General features: G+C 41.3%; 1 protein-coding gene across 2 annotated transcripts in view; it reads left to right on the top strand.

Annotated features, from left to right (window-relative positions):
• The first annotated feature begins 1,483 nt into the window (after positions 1-1,483).
• ELL3 (elongation factor for RNA polymerase II 3) overlaps positions 1,484-10,709 on the top strand; it is a 143,995-nt gene continuing 134,769 nt past the window's right edge. For both annotated transcript variants that reach the window (XM_073653179.1, XM_073653178.1), the window contains exon 1: positions 1,484-1,697. In XM_073653179.1, the coding sequence (XP_073509280.1) occupies positions 1,560-1,697 (138 nt within the window). In that variant the 5' untranslated portion in view covers positions 1,484-1,559. The remainder of the gene's footprint in view (positions 1,698-10,709) is intronic.

The following is a 10,709-nucleotide window of genomic DNA, read 5'->3' as shown; positions in this document are numbered from 1 at the left end:
ATTTGTGGGGAAAAGTAAAAATATTAATTACACCAAAGAGGACATTTTGCTTGAACTTATTAAAAAGAAATGTCTATCTAAGTATATTTAGTTTAACCTAGTCATGGGATGTACAGTAAGTGTAGTGATCCATTCCTCCACAGCTATAATATGGGGCAGAGATGTAGGGGGTACTTGTTTGGGGTGCAGTGACGTAGGGATGGATGTGGAAGGGGGCAAATGATGAAGAGGTTTAAAGACCCTGCCTTCAGCATCCCTTTTTGTGTTCCTTTAAGTTACAGCAATTAAGGCTCTTTACTTTATTAAGGCAGACTGAAGAGGGAGAGGGAGGGAATGCAGAAAAGCTCTGTATTTTTGGGATGTGACAGCTCTGCAGGAGAGGAAAGTATGCTTAAGGCTAAGTTCACACAGTCAGTATTTTACATCAGGACGCGTCATCCACATCAATCAAAGTCAGAAGACGGAGATTAGCAGCAGAGAGGAGGGACAGACGTTGCAGCAATGACGCCCATCGGACCGGACCGTCCAGATTTATATACAGTGCGGGAGCAATTCAAAAGATATTTTGTGGGGTATACAGGGGGAGTCAGGAGATAATATACAAGTTTGTGGAATGCAGCACAGGCGCTGATAAAGGCGGTGGTATTTGTTCAGACACTAAAACACTGGTTACAGGTTGCCTTAAAAATCAAAGGAATCATTATGTGGATACACTGCATTGCTGTCTTCTAATTGGTTATATACTGGAGTTTTATATAAATGTTTAGTATTGGGGCCATTTGGAGTTGTGCACCCACAAGACTATTGTAGAGATAGATGTGCACTGTATTGTCATGTTATACGTTTTTTAGATTGTTATCATATAATTGTAGTAATTGTCGTTTAGTGTATAGCTGTTCTCATGGTTATAAGAAACATTTTCGTTTATGTTTAATCTAGAACAACGTGTCCGCCGATTGACAAACATTGGAATATTTGTTGTATGAAAAAAAAAATATATAGTCTATGATTTTCCTAACTACAACACACATTAAATGCGTAGTGTGTGATCGTGGACTTGCTGACCTGACATAAATGGCCAAAATTATATATATCTTATAGCAAAGTACCAGAAACAAAAGGAGCATCTTGTCTGCAATACTGTATTTTAGTAAAAAAAGAAATGTAAAAAGAAAAATTCACCTCATGAAAGGAAAACTAAAAGTAGAATCGTATTAAAATAATGGCCCTATATGTCCGGACAAAGTTTGGTAGATGTGGGCAAAATTATCAAAAATTGCCTGAGAATTAAAACACTATTGGGAAAGAGTTAAGAGGAGTCTGGGGAAGAATTTTAGGATTATGGATGCACAACGTGACCACTGATCCCATATAGAGCCATGCCCGTCATGCCTATCATGGCTTTAGTGTCGCTGTAGTTTCCATTTCTTCTGCTTGTAATGTCACTTGTGCCCTCCTCATTCTCTGTTGTCTTCCCTCCCTGCTCCACGCCTCTCACGCCTCCCCTTGGCTGCTGTCTCCAGTTCCCCTGCTTCTGCAGCTGGCTGTCACTGCTTGCCATGTCTTGTCCAGGGGAAGAGCTGAGTGGGACCCTGTCTTACCGGACTGAGCCCAGGAAAAGCCCCCGACTCAGCCTCTTCCACCTGAAGCTGACCGACTCTGCCCTTCGCTGCCTGCGTGACTTCCAGAAGGGACAGGTAAGCCACAGACCAGTTGCTGCCCATAGAAAGTGACACTTCTTTCATGAAAACTATACTATAGTGCTTTGTAATCTTAGGTTTTCCAGCTGTTGTGCAACCACAACTCCCAGCATGCCATGACGGAAGATAAGAATCAGGGAATGCTGCGAGTACTGGTTCCACAACAGATTACAGACCATGACAATAATGTACAGCACTGCCCTCCTGGTATATGGCATATACTGTATGTGCCGGGCCAAGCTACTCACATTATATACCATAAGATCTGCCTGTTGGTTGGGGCTTTATTCCTGATCACTGGATTTGTAGCTACTACTTGATTACTAACGTGTCTGGTGATCAATTCCTTGATAAGTCTGCAATCATTCTACAATGTGGATAACATTTGATCTACCTACGATGACTGATCACGGTTCTGACTCTTCAGTATGACCCAATGATCACGTCATGTAAATGGGCTTTTAGCCTTCCACCTATTAACCTTCCTGTCTCCTTTGTATCTTCTTTTTGGGTATAATTCCCCAACTGCTCTGTTTTCTTTATCACATCTGTTTTATGCATTTCCATTATGTGCCCTGTGTACCTTACCACTAACATATGGGAAAATACAATACCATACGCTCTGCCTTAGTACAGCGCTCTTATGCCCTTGATATGTTATCTTTGATATTTACACTCTACCACCTGTTGGCATATGTTAGGTGTTCACTATCATGGAGGTGGCCCTTCCAGCTCCCTGCTGCCCTTTCTCAATAATACCCTCTGTATTGTAGGATCGCCAGCCTCGCTGTGCCAGGTACCCTTTAGGAGTTTTCCATGTAAACACCCTTTCGCCTGGCAGTATCGCAGGTGATGGCATTGTGTTTTGCACTGAATAGTGCCCAATTCACCTTGAGTTTTGTCCGTGGTTATTAAACTGGTTTTATGTGCACAGATCTATGGTTGGATTGTGAGAAGTTGCAGATTATAAATTATCTGATCGTTATCTTTCCGCCTGTAATAGGCTATGTGCCCACGATGCAGAAATGCTCAGGATTTTTTCCTGAGCATTTCTGCATCTCCCTGGCAGAAAAAACGCATGTGGATTGTACATGCGGATTGTACATGCGGATTGTACATGCGGATTGTACATGCGGATTGTACATGCGTTTTCCTGCCAGGGACATGCGGAAATTAAGCGTTATTCACTGACATTTCTGCATGCGGATTTACAAGCGCTTTCCAAGCGATTAGCATCACTTGGAAAGTGCTTGTGACAACTAGGTCACACTATATAAATCCATGCAAACGGCATGGATTTATATAGTGTGACACGAGAGAGTGGTTAAAAATAAAAAAATAAACTAATACTTACCCTCCAATGGCCCCCGAGACTTGCAGCGCTCCTGTGCTGGCTGCCGTCAGATCGCGGTACTGAAAAGACCTGCCGTCACATGACTGTGACGTCAGCGCAGGTCCTTCAGTCCTGTGCGATCTGTCGGAAAGCGAAGAGAAGGAGTCCGGGGGCCGTCGGAAGGTGAATATAATCTTTATTTTTTATTTTATTCTTTTTTTATGATACCTGGGTGTGGAGGAGAGTCTCCTGTCCTCCACACCCGGGTACCATCCGCACGTTAGAACACGCCAATTACGCAAGTACAGATGCAGTCTTGCGGAATTGGCACGTTCTAAGGCAAGTCAATGGCGGCGAAAACGCAGCGTTTCCGCAAAATAATTGGTAGTGCTGCTTTTTTTTCCGCAATGATAATCCGCAGCGGAAATTCCGCAGCATGTGCATAGCACATGCGGATTATCATTGGGGAACATTGCTGCCCTTCTACCATGCGTTTTTAATGCGTTTCTGCAGCATTTCCGCAGCTACAAAAACGCTGCGGAAACGCATTAAAAACGCATCGTGGGCACACAGCCATACCCATTATTGTCAGTACGATGATTTTGGAACAACAGGTTGGAGCCCATATTTTTACATGACTTATATTTGGTTATGCAGACGAAACCAGGTTTTAAACCGCACACGTTTTACTGCAAATCTTAGTAGATTTTGATGTGGCTTTGACCGTGTGGTCAAAAAGAATGCATGTAAATATACCCCAACAGCCTGCAGTACTCCATCACCAGCCTCTCGCTGACATAAAACATCTGCTTCAATTAAACATTATGATCTTTTTTGTGCTTAGAAATCCTGTTTTCATCCATAGCATCCTGGCATGTAATTGGCTAATTCTAGATGAGATATGATTTTTATGAGCATTGCCTTACCTGACGCTCATAATCCCATTATATGTCCTCTATGCCTTCCAGTCATCTGAATAGTGAATTTCTAGTATAACATCCTGTATTTTTAGACTCTATTCTCCCCTACGTTGTGACTTTATAACTTGGTGCCGGAATCACCACACTACGCACCCCAATGGCACCTGACAGACCTCAACAGCGTCTTTTAGGTTCCATTGAGGTGTCCATTGGTTTCCAAGAAGAAAACAGCAATGCATGGAAGCCGCTATGGTAGTTTTCAAAGCATTTACCAATCTTTTGGAAATTTCATTTATTTTTAAGTGGGTGTCATTAGTAGCCTTCAAAACTTGCCATATAATTACAAACTATATGTAATATCGTTCCCTAACCAAGGTTTACAGATGTTGCATGGTATGCCAGTATGTATTGGGGCATCAATGAATCCTGCAGCCAGCAGATGCCCCATATATCCTCGCATGTACTATTGGTAGTGATACAAGAGCTCGTGTCTATAGGTAGCGGTGAATCACAAGGCTATGGTGCACACTATGACTAGTTTACAGCCTCCTATGTGCACCTGTGCCCAGGCTGCAGATGTTTAGTACTACTAAGTCTCAGTTTCTGAAATAAAATTAAAATGACAACTTTCAGTCTCACAGCATGTAATGATTGGAACGTATTAACTATTTAAGTGCTCTGTTAAAGCAGCAATAACAATTACTAGTAAATGGATTCTTAATATATATATCCTTTGATATATCATTGACACAGACAGAAGAGGGCCCCTGTGCAAGACCGGTATATGGGCCTTCGTTTTCAGTCCAATGGCTCATTATAAATCTTTCCATTATGTGTCTGTGACAGAAGCGCTGATTTGGAGGTGGACATGAGCCTCTTTACCTCTTGCGCCCCTGTGCAGCTGCAAAGGTTGCACCAGTGACATATTCGCCCCTGATATAAACCCCTCCATACCAGACTGTACTGAAGACCACTGTGTCCATAAATGTGCCTGTAAGTATGTATACAGTGCTCTTTAGGAGAGATCATCAATGCTTTGTTCTCCCACAAACTTTTTAGCACTTGAAGTCCTGACCGAATGCACATAAGTCACGCTCATCACTTATACAGTACTTTTACATACAGCAAATATTATTATTAATTATTTTTAGATCACCATTGAGTCCATGGTGTTGTACATGTGAAGGGGTTAACATACAAAGTATGAATCTAGATTACAGAGAACAGACTAACAATGATAGACTGGTACAGCAGGGAGAGGGCACTGCCCTTGCGGGATTACAGTCTACAGGATATGCAGCACAGGCCAGCAAAGCCAAATTTGGACAAGTTTCTCTATGGATTTGGTGGTGGCAACAATTTGGTTGAATTCACATGCAAGTGATTTGGAAAGTTGCAGCATATCCTCAAATCTGCATGTGATTATTCACTTGCATGTACCTGAATTGTACCTTGCTATGGTTTAAAATGTTGAAACCATCTATTTTCCTTCCACGTATTTCAATATTTTAACACTTACACATTAACACAAAAATCAGCTGATTGCCTATCTGGCTGGATCCGCTGCATTTGAGCTGTATACAATATAGAGCATATCGTATTTGGAGCATATGGCCTCATCAATACACAGTTGAATTGTAGTCTTGAACTTCTGCATTCTCTAAGTGGGATTTGCTAAATTCTTTATAGTTTGCTGGCAACTCTGCATGTAAATGATGTTACTGGAATTCATATGAACTAGATTTCTATAGCCTCATGGGGATGATTTTCCAATGTGTAGCTGCTGAAAAAAAGGACATACAGACAAACAGACATCTAAAACATTTGTCATCCACAAACAGCGCCAACCAGTGTCCGCAGCACAGCACCACACGGATATATCCAGTTTCAGCTATAAAACTTCCCAACTACATAGGTTTTAAGTAACTAGACTGCAGAGGGTGAATGCCGGCCTCGTACACATTAAAGGGGTTGTCCACTACTTGGACAATCCCTTCTAAATCCATATGTTTACCCCTAGCACTGGCTTCACGTAATTGACATCCAGAGGAAGTAAGACAGCAGCCACATCTCTCACTTCCTCCGGATGTCTTAAATTGTCCGAAGGATGGGAGAGTCAAGCCAGCACTGGTTGGCCCCTGGGATCTTGTGACATAACAATGTCACGCGAGCCTCGGGAGAGTCAGTGCTGACACTACTGGAACGTCGCCAGTACCAGAGATGAGTATAAGTGTTATTATTTTACTGGGGGGAAGCAAAGGGATTCAGAAGTCATTGTTCATGTAGTGGACAACCCCTCTAATTCAAACAATGTTCCAATATTTCTCTCATATTAGAACTCTGTTATTAAAGAGACAGACACTGCAAGATATCTGCAGCTATTGATCAACTTTGTTGTAGTTTTTCTTTGCAAATGATGGAAAGTATGGGTTTTATTTGTATATTAAAAGGAATCTGTCAGCAAGATTAACCCCCCTAAACACTTTATATGGGAATGTAGGTCAGTGAAAGAGAGACGCATGGGTACCTTTATATTTGCTATCTATTTCTTGAATCCAGAGAAATCCACGATTTTTGCAACATGCAAATGAGGTGTTAGGAAATTTGTCCGGCCCTGAGCACTTAACGAAACTCTGGCTCCTGAGGTTTTTTCCATCATTAATGCCTCATTTGCACATAGTGAAAATAGTGGATTTTTCTGGATTCAGGCAGCGGATAGTAGATAAGCTATAGAGATACCAATGGATAGCAGATATAAAGATACCAATCTGTTTATCTTTCACTGACTTGCATGCTCATATGAACGGTCTGGGGTTGATCTTGTTGATAGGTTCCTTTTACAGGGATTTGATCAGGAGCTTTAAGACTGCCAAGCTAAGTACATTACAATGTAGGGTAGTAAAAGACAAACTTAAAAATATCTTTTCAGCTGCAAATGAATTTTTTAATAAGTGAGAAAATGTACTTTGAAACTTTATGAAACAAGGCCTGCAAATGCACAAACAGCAGGCCAATTCTTGACCAGTGTACCGATTCTCTGCATTAACTGTTAGCACATCTTCATATGCTTGCTTGACATCTCTTCTGCTTAATAATTTGGAGGGGGTGATGCACTAGCCAGGAATCGGCCCCCCATTAGTGCACTTGCAGCCTCATTCAAATTAAGATTCAAAATAGATTTTCTCAGTAATAGAGTATCCAATATCATCGTGATACTGGTCCACATATTTATATTTTGTAGTTAATGAATGATGTGAAACTATGGAGCCCTTCTATTCAGTCTCCGCCCAAATACTGGAATATAGTTTTGGCTAAAGATCTGATCTTAGCTTTCCTTTTAATCTATGTGTATAAGCAGGGTGTCACCTTTGACTGGAGATTTGCCATTTGATGTAATTAATTTTTCTTGTTCATTAATTCTAAATATCTGATCCTTATATAAACAATCATTATGCCAAAATGGCATCCTGTTTAAAATCTGCATGTTTCTAATGCAATGATACATTCTTAACCTCCAAGGACAAGACCCTCTACTTGTGCCAATCTGCTGTTCAGTAAGCCCATGTTTATTGTATTTGCTTGTTTTTAATGTTTGCTCCTATGTTATGTATTTTAAGCCCTCATTTCATATATTTACTTTATATAATGTCCCAATAGTATGATACATAAGTAATTATAATAGTTTCAATTTTTATAAACATTAGTGTATGCTAGCAAGGAAAACATTTCAGCTTGCTGCCTAAGACCAATCGTCTGGGTTATTTTATATCTGCTGTCGCCTACAGTCGTGTATGTATTCCACCCCAATATCTTGTTTCTGCTTGACTACCACTAAGAGGAAAGTACAATGGTAAGGAAAAGATAAGAGTCATGAAGCCGTTGTAAATGTTACATTTAAATGTTTACACTGATAATGTAGCAAATATTATTTTAATAATTATATTTTTACTTTTAAAAGGACACTTGTATCAGAAGGGGTTATTTATTAAATAATTTTTGACTTTCTTTTTAACATTTGTTAGTATAATTAAATCCAAAATATTATTCTTCTGTAGTTGTCAGTATAAATGCCTTAGGCCACGGCCCCACTATCAGTATTCGGTCAGTATTTTTCTCAGGAGTGGGAGCCAAAACCAGGAGTGGGTGATAAATGCAGAATTGGTGACTTCTTTCTATTGTACCTTTTCTCTGATTGTTCCTCACCTGATTTTGGCTCCCACTCCTGAGAAAAATTACTGATTGAATACTGACCAAATACTGATAGTGGGGCCATGGCTTTATGCTGGCTATACACATAAGATGGCTGTCAGCCGAACAATGATTCTGCCAATTGTTCGGTCGACAGCCATCTGCGCCGCCTCTCCTCTATGAGAAAGCCACCAAAAGACACTTCTGCCATCAGCTTATCTCTGGGAGAAGGAAATCGGACATGCCCAATCGACTTCTCCCCCGATGATTAATTGGTCAATGCCCCCATACACATTAGAGTTTTGGCTGAACCCATCGATATCTGCAGGTTCATCCGATATTAGTCTAATGTGTATTGAGCCTTTAAAACTCCTGAATGGGATATTTATTTTATAATATTTATTTATTATGCTTATATAGCACCAATAATTTCACAGCGCTTTATAGACATCACAACTGTCCCCATTGGGCTCACAATATAAATTCCCTATCAGTATGTCTTTGGAGTGTGGGAGGACCTGGAGGAAACCCACACAAACACCAGTAGAACATAGAAACTCTTTGAATATGTTCTCCTTGGACCCCAGCGTTGCAAGGCTACAAGTGCTAATGTCAGTTTAATGCTGCTTTTAAAAGGAATTGCAAGGTAATTTCATATTAGTAAGTGGAGCCTGGAATGACAGATAGCTCTGTTGCCCTCTTGATAGGCCTACATAAAGCTGGCAGATAAAAGGCAGGTGTATTTACCACCAAAGGTCACAAAACTAATGCACTTACAGGATTCAGCAAACACCTTGATTATGGCGTAAGCAGCACAGTTGCAAAATACTGAGGAAACAACCACTCACAAACCTACAATTCATGGAGGGAGTGGTTGCCTAATATTGCACATGGACAAAGCTTGTAAAGGGCGCTGGTCACACACAGGTAGTACACAGTGTCTGTCTTACAGCCTACTAGTGATGCCCATACTATTAGATTAGGCGAGCTAACTAGCACTATACAAGTGTACCACAGGGACAGGCACCCTAGTTTACAAGGCCAACATTGATGGGCCTGGCTGTGTAACATGGTGCGTTAGCCGTGGGCAAGGTACTCGTCTATTGCGTCCCAACACTTTTCATGAAGATGGGGGTCCTGTTTGGATGTGTGGGCTTGTGCTGTGAGGGCGCTACACCCTTGCAGGCCGCATGTAACCGATGTTGCTGGTATGCCAGGACCAGATGTTTTACAGTTCAATGAGTGAGACCACCGGTCAAAAATAAACTTTTTTACTGAATAGGAACTTGGTAGGGAATATATACAAGAGATAGCTTGTATACAGTCTTAGAAATGCTTCCTTTGCAACTTGAAGCATTTTCTACACAGTTTTCTTCCTTCTTTTCTCTATATTCACCTTTCTTCTTTACTCTCTCTACTTGTCCTCTATATCCACTGTTTCTCACTACTTCACCACAACCCAGCTTGATACTACAGTCCTGTTTTGAAAGAGTCCTTTACTCAACCTGCGGTTCTGCATGTTCTCTCCCCTTAAGGGAGCTATGGTACCAATATGGCCAGTACTTATCTTCTCTAATGCTGACGCTCTGGATCTCCCACCCAGGACAATCTATTCATCTCATGTACTCAGTCCTGTCCAGGCCCGTTACCTTTTGGAGTTATAAATGCTGGGCCTCACTGCTAGGCGTCCTCTCCCAGGACCCATCTCCGATCGATCACTCTGTCCCTTAGTCACTTCTGCTCCGGATCTTGCTATCTCTCTCCTTCGGTCTCCTCTCACTTAGGGACACCCCAGAATGTGGCATTGCTCACACAGGACCTTAGATCCTTAGGACAGGCAGTTGGCAGGGTGTGAGGGGGAGTGCAAAGCATCACTCCCCCACACACTCCTGCCTACCGCCTCTCCTGATGTCTTTGCTTGAATAAAGACTGTTTTTTCTTCAGCTCATGGTGAGTGCCACCTTTCTTCTTTTATTGCATGAGTTCATAGAATTAGACAGTCAACTAAGTGTCCGTGTGCAGGCCTTATGATGGGATTGAAAGTGGGAAACAATATTCATAAAGGCCAAGAAACCATGAGAGGAGACCCTACTCCAGCCCTCAGAGCAGCCAGTAGGAGCTCCAAACATTAGAACGTCTTTATTTTCACCCAGCTGTACTGTATATTACAGTGAGTAATTGCCGCCTATGTTATGCTCATCTTCTGTGACAGACTAACCACTTTTTAACTACAGCGTATTTTCCCAAACTGACAATAAGCCAGTATTTACGGGGTAAAATGGTTTTCTTAGGTCCTTATATGTTTCCTAACAAGTCATTAACAGTGAAATTTGTCAATGAGGAAACCGGTAAAACTAGAAGTTTCAGAGCACATATTGAGGTTACGAAATGTACATTTGTTCTTACTTATGTCTTTTAAAGCAGCTTCACTTGTGAGCAGTAATAAAAGCAACCAGACACATAGCCTTAGAGAGATCTGATAAGAGATTCTGAAGGTTATTTACCCCTGTGGAGAGCCGGCTCATAGAGAACACTTCATATTTATCATATTATCAGTTGTGTTACTAT

This window comes from Phyllobates terribilis, unplaced genomic scaffold (genome assembly GCF_046119375.1).
Source record: "Phyllobates terribilis strain yellow unplaced genomic scaffold, ASM4611937v1 Scaffold_11__3_contigs__length_659146591, whole genome shotgun sequence".
Classification (NCBI taxonomy): Eukaryota; Metazoa; Chordata; class Amphibia; order Anura; family Dendrobatidae; genus Phyllobates; species Phyllobates terribilis.
The sequence above is the reverse complement of the archived record's forward strand: the minus strand, read 5'-3'. Positions and strand labels throughout refer to the sequence as shown.